The sequence below is a fragment of the Leptonotus elevatus genome, chromosome 12 (genome assembly GCF_054856555.1).
Source record: "Leptonotus elevatus isolate MCC_2025b chromosome 12, RoL_Lele_1.0, whole genome shotgun sequence".
In the NCBI taxonomy this organism is placed as follows: domain Eukaryota; kingdom Metazoa; phylum Chordata; class Actinopteri; order Syngnathiformes; family Syngnathidae; genus Leptonotus; species Leptonotus elevatus.
The window spans coordinates 8,204,375-8,220,778 of NC_141250.1; the positions used below are offsets into that span (position 1 = coordinate 8,204,375).

Sequence of the window (16,404 nt, forward strand, 5' to 3'; positions counted from 1 at the left end):
AGATGGGCTGAAATTGGCCTGAATTTTTTACGACAAAAGAGAGGAAATATATCAATCTAAAGCTCCTAATATAAGATATTTAAAAGTGATTGTATTAGATTGTTGACTAATAGCAATTAATCCATTCAATGATTTACTTACCTTACATGTAAATTGTATTAAAATAGTCAAATCTCCAAATTGTGTTTGCATAACAGTAAGATGATATTTTTCTATGTCAGATAGTAATATAGATATTGAATTAAACTATTTACTTGTCATACACATTGTTGCTGTGTAGATTAAATGAAATCTGTTTTTGCATCCTACCGCAGAAATTAAATCAAAAGTATACAATCCATTGAATAAATAGCCGTTTTACACAAGGTTAAAGAATCATTGAACAAGAATGCTTTGTTATTTTCATATAATTCATTGATTGTTCCATACCTGACCTATTGTATTGAAGTGTGGGCTAAAACCTACACTGAATCCATCTTACTTTGACAGAAATGTGCTATTCGTGTTCTTTGCGGTTGTGGATACAGAGACCACACTAATCCATTATTTATGCAACTAAGAATTTAAAATTTAATGAATTGATGGAGTTTAACCACCTTAAAATATTGTATAAAATCCCTCATGAAATTTTACCAGTTAATATACAAACAAAATTTATTTAAAAAAAAAAAACTAAATATAGAACAAAATAAAAAGAAAGATGTATTTCAACTCAAGGTGTCAGTGTGTGGAACAATCTGGATTATAAAACAAAATCTTTAAAAAAAAAAGTATAAAATCACAATTACTGCAAAAATATATATAGCACAAGGACACAAAATTGAATTATTTTGAATTACTTTGTAGTATTGTTACACTGAAAGCGTCTTGGCCACTTGCTGTCATTCATTTTGTGTTGTTTTTTGTTTTGTTTTTCGAGTTGATCGGGGGCAGACAAAACAAGTTTTAGTTCTTTCTGTCCCCTTTCATTTATTTTACTTTACTTTGAATTTGAATATTGCTTTATATTGTCTTTTTTGTTTTACAAATCGATCGATTGATTGATTGAAATACTAACTAAATTGTATACAATGAAATTATTGTAACCCAGCAGAGCAAGTTTATGACTACTTTACTATGATTCTTCTATATTAGTTGGCGAGTGTACACAGAGGTTGATATTTTGCTTTTAGCTTTCCTTAAATTGAACCCCAGGATAACAATATGGACAGACTACACAATAAAAATTACCCTTTAGATTTGTTCCACTGTCTATTACTTCACAGGAAGTAAGAACTATTTGCTCGTGGTCCCACTTCCTTTTGGGGAGAAAACACCATCATGTGTTCAATTACACACTTTTCTGTGTCTCCTGCAGCCTGTGGGCCCAAACTTCGCCTACCAAGAGCTGGAGCGAGAGAGGCTGGAGCAAGAGAGGAAGAGGAGGCAGGAGGAGGAGGAGGATGCGCGCATTAAACTGGAGATGGAGAGGAAGCGGACAGAGGAGGAGTTTGAGCGCCAGAGGCAGGAGATGAGGAGGCGGGAGGAGGAACTAGAGCGAGAGAAACAGGAGGTAGAGAGGAAGAGGAGGGAGCAGGAGCAGGAACTGGAGCGCCAAAGGCAGGAGATGAGGAGGAGAGAAGAGGAGCTGGAGCGCCAAAGGCAGCAGGAGGAGAGGAAGAGGAGGGAGGAGGAGCTGGAGCGCCAAAGGCAGCAGGAGGAGGAGAGGAAGAGGAGGGAGGAGGAGCTGGAGCGCTTGAAGCTGGAGGAGGAGAGGAGGAAGAGGGAAGTGGAGGAGGCGCACCAAAGGCAGTTGGAAGAGGAGAGGAGAAGAAGCAGGGAGAAGGAGGAGAAGGAGAGGAAGCAGAGGGAAGAGGAGGAGTTGCTGTGGCAGAGGAGAAGAGAGGCGGAGAAGGAGGAACTGAGGAGGAAGCTGGCGGACGCAGAAGAGCAGCAGCAGCGGCGAGAGAGAGAGCTTGCCATGGAGGACCAACGGTCATTATTTTTTATATTAACTCATTAAAACCCAAAACCGTATTAATACGTTTTTTTAATACTTTGTCCTTTACTCCCCAAAAAGTATTTATACGTGTTTTTTTTTTAATGTTTTTTTTATTTTTATGGTAGAGCATGCAGAAGGCTCTGATACAGCTTCTGACACGAAGAGGTCGCTTAAAATAATGGTAGTTATTCCAAAAATGGCCAGCAGGTGGCAGCAGATTATGAGATCAACCAGGGCCATGTTGCAACAAGCTCTTTTTGCCAGTGTTTTCAACAGGTTTGCGAATAATGAAATTTAGCTTTATTCTAATGCTAATTGCTGCAAAACGGAAAAAGATACAAATGTATTTTTTTTTGTTCCTGATGAAAGAAGAGACTAATCTTTCTTTTGGTATGTTCCATATTTTTATAGCAATAGCACAGATTATTCTGTGGGCCTTGCAAAATCAGTCAAAATCCAGTAAAATAGCTGGGAGCGAAGAGGTTTGCTTCAGTGAAAATGGAGTGAATGAGTTAAGATAAAGCAATAATGTATAATAATTAGTGCTGTCAAAGTTAAAACGTTAACTGGTTAATTAATCACAAAGAATTATCGCATTAATCATGAATTAACGTAGATTAATCGCACTATTATTTTGAACATAGATTATCCTTTAGTGTGACAACGGATGGCTGCGTTTAAGGTAGCACAGGTTGTTTTTGAGCAATAAACATAATTACATGCATTAAAGTAAAGCATTTAATAAATGTTTCACATTTAGAATATTTGTTCATGTCAAAATATTGGGGTATTTTTTTTTCCATTTTTAATTATGCAAGTAATCAACTGATCAGAAAAAAAGGAGGATGAGCGTGTGCAGTGGATCAAAAAAATTTTGTTATGACATCCTCATAACATTAAATGTCAAAATAATCAACACATAAACGGTGCTCTTCAAATTTGGCTGGAATTTTTTTATTAAGCAATTAATCGTGATGAATCAAAATTTTAAGGTGTGATTAATCTGATGAAAAAATGTAATCGTTTGACAGCTCTAATAATAATAGAAAACAATTGGATACAAATCAAACGTTTAAAAAAAATAGATGTATAATAAAATAAAAACTACATTAACAAATGAGGATTTTTTGACAGAAAGTTTCCAAATATAGTAGCAAAAAAACATTCTGCACAGCTTCTTAGCTGTTACCGGTATTGCACTTTTCTACATAGAGACATCGGTAGTTGTTCCTGGTATCTGCCATCCACCAGGCTTAGGGGTTACTGCCCCAACCACTACTGGCATCAATGTTGCCTTTACCGCACAGTTTTTTCCTTGGTATTTTTACATCTTCCTTTTTTCCAGTTGTTGTTGCTATCAATCGGGATTGCTACATCGATCACGACTGCTGTCTTTTGATGTTTATCCACCACTACTGTGTCAGGCTAGGTGGCCAACAACAGTTTGTCAGTCATTCCATGGCAGTCCATCTGGCTCCTTCTCCTTATTGGACTTGTGTTGCCCGAGGCATTTACTAAGCAGGTCGTTACTGGGGGGCATCATCTTGATCTGTCCTGGTAGGCCAGTTTTTTCCTCCTGGCTGGTGCCTATGAATCGTTAAAAATATATATACCGTATATAATTATAAAAACAGGCAAGTATATACATCTTTAGTAACAGTAGTGTAACTTTGCAGGCAAAAATTATGTAAAATTGAAGTTGAAAAAAAATGCAACACTATGTTTACAAACAAGTTAATGGCAAACAAATCTTTCCAAAAGTTTTCATAATAAATAATAGGACAAATGGCAAAAGTCACAGCAATGGTAAGTTTGCAAATAAATCCAACATCAAACATAAATGTCTAAAAGACCAATCGTTGATAGTTGGTAAACAAATCAAAAACCAAGTTTCCAAACAAACCCTAAAGATGTAGGGGAAAAAGCATGTCAATTTTAATTGTGTTCTTTTTTTCCCCCCCAGGCCTATGTCACTTGAGAATGAAGAAAGACTTCCGAGCAGAGGTCAGTGATTCAAGTGTTAAAATACGCTTAGCAATTGTACATAATACTTTTAATGGAGCGCACACGTAAACGTCAATTGTGCGCCGCTGTAGGTGTGTTTGTTTATCGGGGCGGCATGGCCCAGTGGCTGCTGGAGGAGCAGGCCAAGAGCACACGTGACAAAGTGGCCCACGGTCAAAGGGCCGCAAGCGAGTTGGAGAAGGGGAGGAGGAACATCCTCAATGCCATGAGATACAGGGAGCCTGAGAGAGGTCGGCTCCCGCCCCCGCAATGTGATCGGCCTCCGAATCAAAACGTTCCAATCAGCATGCCAATCAGACAATCCAAATCACAATTGATGGACTTGACCAAATCTGGCTGGTAAATCTCAGTATCAACATTCACTGAATGTCAGTCAGTATTGAACCCCAGGATAACGATGTGGACACACTACACGAATAAAAATCCTTTCCATTTGTTCCACAGTCCTCACAGGAAGTAAGAACTATGTCTTTAGAATGGACTGAAACCAGATTCGAGATACGTGTGAACGAGCAATATTGCCGGACGCGAGTGAACTGTTGCTAGGTTACACGCAGGTGCACTCTATCATCATAAGTCATTTAGGTCAACATTTGATCATTCAATCAGAGAACATCTGGAGTCAGTTGGCTGCACTGAGAGAAAAGGGGGTGAATATGTTTGCATGACCTATTTATCAATATTTATTAGTAAAAAAAAAAAGTTTCTATTTCATGATTGTGTCCCACTTGGTGTTGATTCTTCTTCTTCAAAAAAAAATCTTCATGTTTGAAGGCTGCAATGTGGCAACATGTCATTCAAAGGGGGCTAATACTTACTTCCGTCTTTGCAGTGACGGGCGGCGATGTGGTCGACGCAAAGGGCTCGCAGCCGCCATCGCAGGCCGAGCTCCAACGCCAGCAACTCCTGAACGACATGAAGAAGAAGACTAACTTGCTGACGGACAGCAGCTGGATCCGCCAACGCTCGGCTACCACCCCTGGCCACGAGGACCTGCCGTCAACGCGCAGGTATGTCGAGCGGCCTGGCGGCGGTGCTGGTGGCGCTGGTGTGGGCTCGCTAACACCCAGGTACGCAGGTTGTGGGTTTCCATTCTGGGGCTAACTGGCAAAATTGGGCATGGGGTTGGCTTTGCAGGAGCGGCTCTCTTGACCACCTGGATAACCCCCTCAACTCCTACCGTTCGTCGTGGACACCCAGGAGCGACTCCTATATTACAAACTACTCCCGGCCGCACTCCGCCCTCTCCGGCAGCGCTCCCTTTTATGGTGGCGGGTTGACAGGGACGCGGTCGGACTCGAGTACCCTGCCCCCCAATTTCCGGGGCCCGGCACCGGGAACGACCCCCTGGTCTCGACAGTCGTCGTCCCCTTCGCCATCTTCTCTGTCTCCCACCACCTCACCAGAACCTGGTTCTGACGCAGGTGGTCGGCAGCAGCGCAGCAGGTAAAGTGGGCTTGGCTGGTGTTTGAACGGAGGTGATGCCGCAGCTTTCGTGAGTTCTGGCGAAAGCTTCTGCGTTTTGTTGCAAATGATTTTGTTTTTTTTCTTTATTTCACACTGTGTCTGCAAAAACTTGTTTACAACATGTTGTATCCATTTTGGGCATTCATCAACAAGCAAACTGATTTTTAAGTAACAAAGCACTTTTTCTCTTTTTCAAAAAAATGTTTGCCATTAAAAAGATCAGTTTCCACTTTCTGTCAGTTGCTGTAGTTGTGTTGAAATATCATCCATAAGTGTCAGTGACTGTGCGCGCTTCCAAACGTCCATCCTGTGCGTTGTGTGATGCAGGTCAGTGAGCGGTAAGAAAGTATGTACGTTGTGTGACACGGCGCTGGGAAAAGGAGCCGCCATGATCATCGAGTCCCTCGGGCTCTGTTATCATTTGACCTGTTTTAAGGTGAGATCTTTTTCACACATTCTGACTATCTCACACTTTTCTCTATCTTGAAAATCCAAGATAAAGAAAGTCCAAGATAAAGTCAATCTCAACCTTCGTCTTGATTGCCTTTTCCACTTCCCTTGACCAAATATTTCTATCTTTTCTAAATTCATCCGGACGTCGTCCCACCTCTCTTTTGTGTTGTTTTGTTATGTCTTTCTGAGCTTATTGCCCTTCCTGCTTTTACTGTGATTGTGAAAATAATAATTCCATAACTTGTGGTTGTTACACGTCATCGGTTATCGCATTAAAACAGGTTTGGTTTAGTTCACCAACTATTTAATCGGTCAGTCATTTCATTTGTTAGCAAGCGAATTGGTCAATACGTTAGTTGGCTGGTTCTATTGTTAATTAATCAGCTAGTTAGTTGTTTGATTGATTGGTTGGTTAGTTGGTCAGCTAGATATTTAGCTAAACAGTTAGTTATTCGCAGGTTAGCTAACTGATCAGTATTCAGTAATGTAGTTAGCCAGCTAATCAGTTAGTCAACTGGTTGGTTGGTCAGGCAATCTGTTCTTTAGTTAGTTAGTCAGTCAGGTTGTTCGTTTGTAGTTTGTTGGGTGGTTAATAATTGGTTAATATGTTAGCTGGTCATCTACATGGTTGTCAGCTAATTGATTATTAAATTAGTCAGGCAATCCTTTATTTAGTTGGACAGTAAGCAGGTTAGTTAGCCAGCAGGTCGGAGAGTTGCTGTTAGTTAGTTGGTTAATTAGTTAGTTAGTTAAAATGTCTATTGTCAGTCAGTTATTTGGATTATATATTTTTTTTTTTTACTGATTTCTTCCTGAAATGTATTGTTTCAACGTTGTGTTTGTTTCCAGTGCATCGACTGCAAGTCTGCCCTTGGGGGATCGGAAGCTGGGGCTGAAGTCCGAATCCGAAACAAACAACTCTACTGTAACTCCTGCTACATGCGATTCAAAAGTAAGGCAAAGTCCTACCACCTTTCTTCTTCTTTTCCTCTTTCCACTCGTGGCAACGTGTCAGGGTTGTCTAGCTGTCTAATTGTCTCGGTAGTCAGTCAGTTTTGGTTAGTAAGCTATAGTTACCAGGTTTGTCTGTCAGTTTAATTAGTTGGTTTTGGTTAATCTGACTGTCAGATAGTTAGTTAGCTGGTTAGTTTGTCTGTTACTCAAGATAAAAAAAAATTAATAATAATTACCAGGTTGTTACATGGAGCAGAATGGACTTTTATTCAGCCCTTTGAATCCTGCCAAGCAAAAAGCACCCGCGCTCACAGTCACATGTGACATTGCTGCACCTGCCTGTAAGCTAAATTTCAAAGTTTTGTGACGTGTCTCTTCCAGCTGGCCAGCCCACCTCGATGTGACTTGAGGGTTCTCCAGAAGATTGACGAGGAGACAACAAGCGACAACAACCCATGATGCCTCCCCTGGCTCCACATGGCCCACTTCCGTATCTTCATTCCTGAGATTCGAATCATTGTGCTGTTTTTTGTTTGTTTGTTTTGTTCTTTCTAGCCCGTGGGTAAGACTGGTGTACTTTTTATGTGCAAGAGCGGTTTCATATACGGCCTAGATGAACATTAATTCTAGCATAATAAAGATCATATATTTCCATAAATGTAGTATGGCCCTGGGAGGAAAAAGGCTCCTCACCCCCTGCTCTATATCTTACTACAGCATCTTCCTTTTATTATTATTATTATTTTTAATGAAAAATAACACTTCTTCCCACTAGTTGTGTTCAGTGTTCATCCGCCTACTTGTGTGCCTATATGTCTGCAACAGGGAGAAGTAATTAAGATTACTATTATCATTATCCAGACTGTATTTATGAGACGGATTATTACACAAATTATGAAGAATATATATGTGATGATGGCATAGAGATTTGTAAATAAAGACTTTTAACGCTGATCGTGGACTCGTGTAATTGTGCTGTCTGATGATTCCAGGTGTCTGGGTGGAATTTCAATGAGGCAATTTGTCAAGCCCATTTGATTCCGCCAGCGGCATTGCATGACACTTTTGATAAGCCATCTCCACAAATCCTAATAATCCCGCCACTGAAGCTGTTACACGAGATCCAATTTGCAATGAGCGTTTATTGAATATTCATACCCCTGCCTCTCTTGCTTCCGCGACAAAAAAGGTAGGAAATTGTCCTTGTCGTTGCGTAATTGAGAATAAGACTGGAATGGAAATGAGTCCGAAGGGGGTGCGGAATTGGCTCTTTCTGAGGAGACGTCTCAACTTTTGGATTTTTCTTGGCGTTCTGCAGCGGGGAGATTTTCAATCCGACTGCTTGAAAAACAAACTCAACCTCAATGGTGTCCTGGATAAGGAATATGAAACCGAACAGGACATTTTTTCTCCTCTACTGTGGTAGAAGATTTCTATTCAATTTCCAGCAACTTTTGGGGAGAAGCAGGACAAGAAACCATTTATCTGACCTCGCTACCAGAGATCTTCGGTTCTAAATTCTATCAAATCAATAAGAATTTTCTAAGAAGAGTCATTTTTAAATTTACAATTAAAATATTGAGTCGTAATTGTTAATGAACATCACAGCGATACTGTATTTGTAGGGTTATTGTTGCTGTAGCTAAAATTCACCAATAGGGGGTAGTGTGGTCTCAACTCTAAAAATACTAGACTAGTCTTTGGACGCCAGTCTCCATCAGGAGAAATTTACTTAACGTGTAAATTCTGAGAAAAATGCACTAACATATTTACATTTAGCACTTTCACGTCAACTACTTTGAAAGAGAGGAAACGTGTCGTACATTTCAAGTACTTTACATAGATTTTCAATCAAAAGTGTATCAGAGATTTTAATGAATTTTTTTTAATTGTAACACTACATTTGAAAAAAACATGTTGCTCCTATTTCTCATTACATTAATGCAGGGCTTCTGTCTGTTGTGTTTTTAATCAGGAATTTATATATTCTTTATGTTTGTGTGATGGCAATAAAAGTCTTCCCCCAAAAATGTGGCCTTAACTGTCACGTCACACCTGTTAAAAATAGAAGATGTTTTTTTTAGGTTTTTTTTAGAGGGAAATATTTTGTTCATTTCGGAATTTCAAATGCCTTATGGTGGACTTCATGCACCAGGAACATTGAATGAAAGAGTGTAAAAATTTATTAATGAAGCATAAAATCATGTTTGAGGGACAGGTTTGCTATGTTGCTCTGAATAATGTTAATAGGATGACTTCATTTTTGCCCTAGTCCACCTGATGCTTTGATATAATTACCATAGTCATGTGACCTGTTCCCATGCGAGTGTGCCCATCATAAAGTCAATCGACCGTGCAAGTGAAAATCAACACCACCTTAAGTCAACCTGTAAATGCCACTCTCTCCAGAGAACCATTAAATGTTTACGCATGTTCTGAAACTAACAAGCTTCCATCTATTTTCCATCACGCCTGTTCTAGGAATCTATTTATTAGCTTGCGATTTTTATCCCTCCGTGGGCAAGACTAAAGAGCCATCATAAGATGCCAGGGACAACCTACACCACGCCTTACCCTGAGAAAGGCAAGGTAGCAGCCACAAAATTTGCAAAAGAAACATTTGCAGTAAACGATTTGACAGCAAGTGAAGAAGAAAAGAGCTAATAACACATTGTGCTATAATGGACTAAACTCTTGCGGTGCCCACAATGTCACCCTACTCAAAATAGCCATTTTTAATGTACAGGCCCACCTTCAGCCTGCCAGTGAGCATCGAACATCTCATGAAATGACTCAAAGGAAGAACATTTTACCTTGCCTATCTCACCTACCCGAGCTCCAATCACGAGATGTCCAAATGAGTTCTCGAGTCGACACCTGTGAAATTGGGGCAATCAATGGCTATTACAAAAGGTAAAGCAGTGAAAAGAAACACATTGTCATTTGACCTTTGAACCAAATGCTGCGTGCACATAGACATGGATGTCCTTTAAAATCAATACAATTCTTTCTTCTTCTTTTTTCATCTGGCTATTGACCATGAAAGAAGGATCAGTTCGAAATTGCAGCGTTGCTGTTAGCTCTGCTTACCTTTTGGTTTTGACTTGCCAGTACAGGCATCACATCCATCGGGGATTATGTCATGGGTGGAGAAACCCGGTGTGGATGTGGTTATGTAAATTAGCCCTACTTCAGTATGTAACAACCGTTTTCAGAAATACGACGATAATTTCATATTTACTTGGTTGCTTAACTTAACCCCTTCTGACCATAGATGATGCAATACAAATGCATAATTTGGTTCATGATTGGATCCTAACTAACCAATCACAATCGCAAGTTGATTTGCATGATGTTCATGTTAAATTTTTTACATATAAGCTTGGTAAGTTAACAACACCTTACAGCCATGCTATCCTGGCGTCCACTATAACAGATAAAAACATGAGATAACCCCCCCCACCCCCCCCAAAAAAATTTCATGTTTTTCTTATGTGGGAAAAGAGTCAAAATCTGTTTAAAAATAAATAAAAATACCCAGCAGAAAAAAATTTGGGTCTGAAGGGATTAATTTTACACTTGATGGAATGGGCAGGCACTCCAGAGACACTACAATTTATTAACAAAAAATTCATTTGTCCCCTTTGGAACTATAATTGGTCTTGATTTGGCACTCTGGAACAGTGTCAATTGGCAAAGAAACTAAGTTATTTTATTCCACTTGACAAGAGAGTAATTATACTGTAAGCTATACATAACCTTGGAGCCAAAACTCAAACCCTAAACCTCAGCCCTCTGAGGAAACACATGCTAACCACTAGTGGTGTTTATAATACTGCATGTAAATTCTTTTTTAAGGGTTCCCAGATGGCTCTAAGTAGCCTATTGCTAATCAACGGATAATCACTCCCCTCCTGAGATATTGATCTGTAACCTTTTGCATATTAGCACAGATCCTCGCAGTGAGGAACGAAGGCCCCTCACGCTAATCCCCGCCGCGCTAAAGGGCAACGCTACAAACAAAGCGAGGAGGCCGTGTGACGCCCGCAGGCTGCAAGGCACTTAAAGAGGAAATAAGAAAACATCTCCTCCTGGAGACAATCCATCCTCGGCTCTGTTCTGACTCACACGCTTTATGACAGAGGAGGACATGTTTGTTATTGTTGTTATGGGAAACAAAACGGGCCTCCCGCGGGCGCTACCCCAGAAATAGGATGCTAAGCAGAAGCTTTGCTTTAGCTTTAGCCTCTGTATGCCAGACGCCGCTGCTGTTTGCTATGTGTCCTTAAAAACTCCCATTTGTTGGAGGAAACGGAGATATAGATGATTTAAATTATGTGCAATAGGCCTATATTTTATTATTATTTTTCCAATAACGCAATATTTATGTTCAAGGTCTTCATAAAGTTACAGTGACTCACTAATATTAAATACACTTTTGTTAGATTTAAGTGCAGCTTTTGATGTTGTTGATCATGGAAAGTTACTTGACAAATTGATTGATTTATCGGCACTGTTTTTAACTGGGTTCCATCTTAGCAACTCTTTTTTTTTTGTAAATTGTAAGTTTCAATGAATGCTTATTGAAATGTGGTGTCCCACAAGGCTCAATTTTAGGTGCACTTTTTTTTTTATCTTTAAATACTGCAGCTTAGAGACGTTCATCAGAAGACACCGTATAATTTTCCACATTTACACTGTATGTGAATGATACACATCTCTAAGCTGCTGCGTCTCCTGATGACACAGTGCTAATTGATTCCATTTAAATTGTATTTAAGACATTAAGTCATGGATGGCAGAAAGCTTTTTGCAGCTCATGCAGGATAAAAACGGATGTACTGGTTATCAGTCCTAAAGTACGGAAGCGTATTGCATTCTCTTGGAGAAAAAAAAATCCAGTTTTTCTGACAAATTTTTGGGGGGAGCTTTGTTTTTCTGTGGTATTATTTCCTGTTTTTCTGAATAGTTTTTCTGTTTTATGGATTTTTTTCTGTCATAAAAAATATTCAGAAAAACAGGATGAAAAATTACTCAGAAAAACTGGAAAAAAATATTCAGAAAGACAGAAAAATTATTATTTTATAAAACATAGGAATTACTCAGAAAACTGAAAAACATTCCAGAAAAATGGGACAAATATATTTTTAAACAGAAAAAAAGTATTCAGAAAAACTGAAAAAAAAAAAACAATAAAATAGAACATTAAAAAAAACACATACAAAACAAATGCTTCAGTGTAGATTTTGACTCAAACTTCACTGTTGAACACCACATCAGAATGTTTTTTAACCATCCCAAAAATATTTCCAAAGTGCATCCATTTCTCTCAAAAGCCAACACAGAGACACTAATTGAATTTTGTACTGCTCTTCTTTCTGGTTTTGCTAAAAAAGAATATTGTACCATTAGAGCTACTCCAGAACTCAGCTGCCGAAGTGCTGACAAAGACCAGAAAGAAAGCCTCATGACATGATTATTTGCTCTCTGTACTGGTTACTTGAACCCTTCATGATTGATTTGAAAATTCTTTAATTCGTTTTTAAAACCCTTCATGGTCTTGGTCCATCTTATATATCAGATTTTTTTTTAAATTCATGAGCCATTCCAAATGTTCATGTCTTCAGATAGAGGCTTCATATTCACGAGTTAAAAAAAATTCTGCCAACCCTGTTGCACAGCATTGCATAGCCCTTAAAATCAATACAGCGCTTATTATGATATCTATAACCGGCAACAACAGTTCATACATTGCAGGCAGATTTCCTGAAATACAGCTCCAGTACATTTTCCATTTTGGTATACCGCCCCCCCCCCCCCCACACCCCTCCCCAAAATGATTATGTGGGTTGAGGGTGGTGGGGGCAGTGGTGTGTGTGAGAGGTTTGAATTATTCACAGAAGAGGAGATGAAGTGAGAAGTGACTGTGTATGCCTTATTCCCGCCTGGAGCTCCTGACCTTCATCATCTCCTTCTATGGTCGTCAAGGACACCTGCATCTGTACAACCTATCGAGATCCAATGAGACAAAGCCTAAAATGCTTTTACGAATATATCAGAGACTCATTTAACAACATGGTCGCTCGTTCGGTTGAACAACTGTATTGCATCATACTGAGAGCTCTATTACATTTTGGTTTCTGCAGCGTATAGTGCATGACTTGGCTGCAACCAGCAGAGGTGCTGTTGCATCACGCTTACCAAATTTCTTGTCTAAAGAACAACATGGCTCCTCATTAAAACACTGACATCCATATAGGAGTTTAGAACATTCAGAGAGAGATCTTCCCATCCAATTTAAAAATCAATCCAACAGTAAGTGGTTGCCGTCTAAAATAGCCTCCCGACTCGAACAATTGATTGTGCCGTCTTGACTGTGGAGAAGCACGCACGTGGGGCTAGGAAATAAAGATGGCGGCCCATACGGCTTTATTGTGTCGACCTTGCGATATTTCCCCGGGAGCGCATAAAGCCTTTGGGCCGTTCTTTTGTGTGCGCTCCATTCAGCGTCATTATCGCCCTCATGGCGCTGTAATTACACTAGCGCGGTGCGAACAGCCTTCGGTGTGCCATTATTCGCTGCATTGTTAAGAGGCTGGTTTTGTTTGGGCGGACGCGGGAGCGCTCGGCTCGTGTCGATTTATGGATGTGAAGTTTTGTACGGCGCTATCTTGATGGCGGGGTGGTGATGGCACTGGACTCAGCGTGGAAACGGACAGTGAGCATTCCGCAGACATGTTCAAGAGTAGAGATGGCCAGTTACTACTTTTCCTTGTACAACTAGACAGGAATAATAATTAGTCGTTCTATATATATATATATAAGCGATTCAAATTTGCAATCATAATTAATCGCATGACTTCAATAGTTAACTCATGATTAATTGCAAATTTTATATCTGTTCTAAATGTACAATAAAATGCACAATTTTTTTTTTCTAAGTTCCATACGGTTGTTAACCTAAAAGTGGAAAAAAATAACTAATAGAAATATCATTGTTACAGTAAATTCATAATAATTAATAAAATTTAGTTAAAATTAAAAATATGTACTGTACTGTAAAAAATGAGTGTGATATTGATTTCTGTTGGTCATTTTTCTGCCACAAGATGGCATAATTGCATTTGTAAGACGTTGGTGAAAGCTCAGTGCATTTTTCTTTTCATATTAAGAGCTATCTAATCTTTATCATGAAGTCATTTGTGAAATTCTGCACATTTTTAAAATTGTTAAATACAACTTGACCCCAGTCTCCACAAATATATGCATTATTAAATGTATTATGCAAAATTTTGACGTGTCCGCTGCATTGCAATTGGAATTCCCCCAGTCCAGGCTTTGCAAGTGAGGGGCGGTCATTAATCGCGCATTTAAAAAAAAATGTAAAGGAACTTTAAATTAACTCAAAATGAATTAAATGAATTTTTCCAGATTTTTCAGGAAACACAAAAAAATGAACCATTTGCATCATGAGATGATTTAGGCAAAAAAAAAGAAAAAAATTATTTTTTAGGCAATCATTTTAAGAGGGTGACAATTTACATAAATGACTTTATTCATACCTCTGCTCGGCTAAGATATCCTCCCATGCAACTTATTCACGTGTGCACTGAGATTTTGGGGGAGAGAAAAGAAAAACCCTTCAGCCTCCACCCTTTTGACCGAATTCCATGTTTGGAGGTTCCATACTGTATGCTCCGTGATTACAAGCTTCATCAGGATGACTTCTTCCTCCGAAGTCCCAAGAGAACACGAGCCATCTGCTGCCTTCTCCCACAGGGAGCGAGCTGGCGAGCCCTGGAGGGTTCTTCCACATTCCTGGCTCCTGGGTGACTGCTTGTTTTGCTTGAATGCCCTTCTTTCTAATTCACGCATCCGAGGCTCTTTAGGGAGACGGAAAATGGAATTCCCATAACTTTCCTTCTCGTGTCCTCGCTAATCCAATATTAAAACATAACTGTATCTCTGTCATGGCACTATTGCACTTTTAATCATATTTTATGAAGAAGAAAAATGCCATTCCTTTATCATAGTAGGAAATGATAATATTGTTGGAGTTTTATGTTTCCGTTAAAATAACACCATACTCCTAAAGCCACTCGCTAGGCCACGCTCATCCTCCTCACAAATACTACAGTGCAAATCATCTTTTCCAATAGAAATGTTGCAGCATTCCTCCCAAGAACAACAAAATGGTTGTAACGTATAAAAATAGCACTCCATTTTACATATATACTTTATAAAAACGAATTAAATACAATTGATTAGACTGCATTTAGCATGAACTGTATGCTGTGCCTTCTGATGTGGCCACAAGGGGGCAGTTTAAGACTAGCGACTAGTTCATTGCTGCGCTATTATAAATCCCACTAAAGTTGAACGCGTCTCAACTCCTCTTTGAGCTCATCAGTACGGCACTATTATTATTTGTTCTAAGCAGAGGATATGACTGAGAGGAATGTTATATATTTGTTGCGGAACCATTTGTGTTCAGTCCGTTGCTTAAATAGTCAAAGCACTGCAATATAATGGACTCACAGTTAAACACCCATAGATTCATCTATTTGCAGATTAAAAAAAATATTTTTCAATATTTTTTTTTTCATAGAATGCGTTTATTGGTGGTTTATCCTTAAATATTCAACATGTTGGTTTAATAAATGTGATTATTCATTTTTGTTTTTATTACAATGCATTTAATAATAGATGTCAATTAAAAACTGATTTTCGCTATCAGCAGGCTAGCTAGGTCCGTATCCCCCGTGAATAGCAGGGGTCCACCATAAATGCAAAATTAGCGTTAAGATCGTGGGGCCTGTGTTTGTTTTTGACAGTTTTAAATACACAAAGTCAAATTATTTTTCATGTTTAGCTTGGCAACATACTGCGAGTGCCATGAAACAGTTCGAAGCCTTTTTTGTGAAGTCAGTTCACGGCTACTAAACTGTGCTGGTATCTAATGTCCGCACTTGCAAGTCAAGGCAAAATTCGGCCAAACTCCAGCTCGTATCTCAAAACTCATAACTCGAGTCATGCATCTCGAGTTAGTTTCCTTTTTTAAAAACACATGACAAGATTACATGTTAGATATGCGAGTATATTAAAATGTTCGTAAATGTAACGTTCTTTACACATCCTCAACTTCGTGGTCATTTGTTCTTTCTTCTTTTTTTATGGTTTAGAATACTAGTGATGATAGCAAATGCTTGGTGGAACTTGGTGGAACATTCTAACTCGCTTCAAATTACTTCGAAACCACAAAATCGATTTTTACATCATACCTATGAATGAACCTCTTTTTTTAGGCTTGGGGTTTATCTCAGGTCAAATTCCTGCCGGTCCCGGATCGCTCAGCATCACTTTAGTGCACTTCGGAGGACTAAAATGGAGCGCAAACACCACAGTCATGAGATCGCTGCCCATCCGCTTGAACCTATCACTGCCTACGTAATGGTCAGCAAAGCGCGAGAGAAGAAAAAAAACAAGAACGGGAGGCCTCGAACTAATTAGACTGTTTGCCTTGT

The 16,404-nt window shown here is 39.2% G+C and overlaps 1 protein-coding gene across 5 annotated transcripts in view; it reads left to right on the plus strand.

The window, feature by feature from the left end:
- The window catches only part of lmo7a (LIM domain 7a), a 68,797-nt gene extending 60,963 nt beyond the window's left edge, over positions 1-7,834 (plus strand). For 3 of the 5 annotated variants that reach the window (XM_086090891.1, XM_086090894.1, XM_086090892.1), the window contains 7 exons: positions 1,358-1,974; positions 3,945-3,985; positions 4,839-5,016; positions 5,144-5,452; positions 5,801-5,909; positions 6,776-6,878; positions 7,262-7,834. In XM_086090891.1, coding sequence (XP_085947017.1) covers positions 1,358-1,974; positions 3,945-3,985; positions 4,839-5,016; positions 5,144-5,452; positions 5,801-5,909; positions 6,776-6,878; positions 7,262-7,284 — 1,380 coding nt within the window. In that variant the 3' untranslated portion in view covers positions 7,285-7,834. Of the gene's footprint in view, positions 1-1,357; positions 1,975-3,944; positions 3,986-4,077; positions 4,237-4,838; positions 5,017-5,143; positions 5,453-5,800; positions 5,910-6,775; positions 6,879-7,261 lie in introns of all 5 variants that reach the window. The other 2 variants (XM_086090900.1, XM_086090895.1) reach the window with 2 other exon arrangements.
- Positions 7,835-16,404: the final 8,570 nt, after the last annotated feature.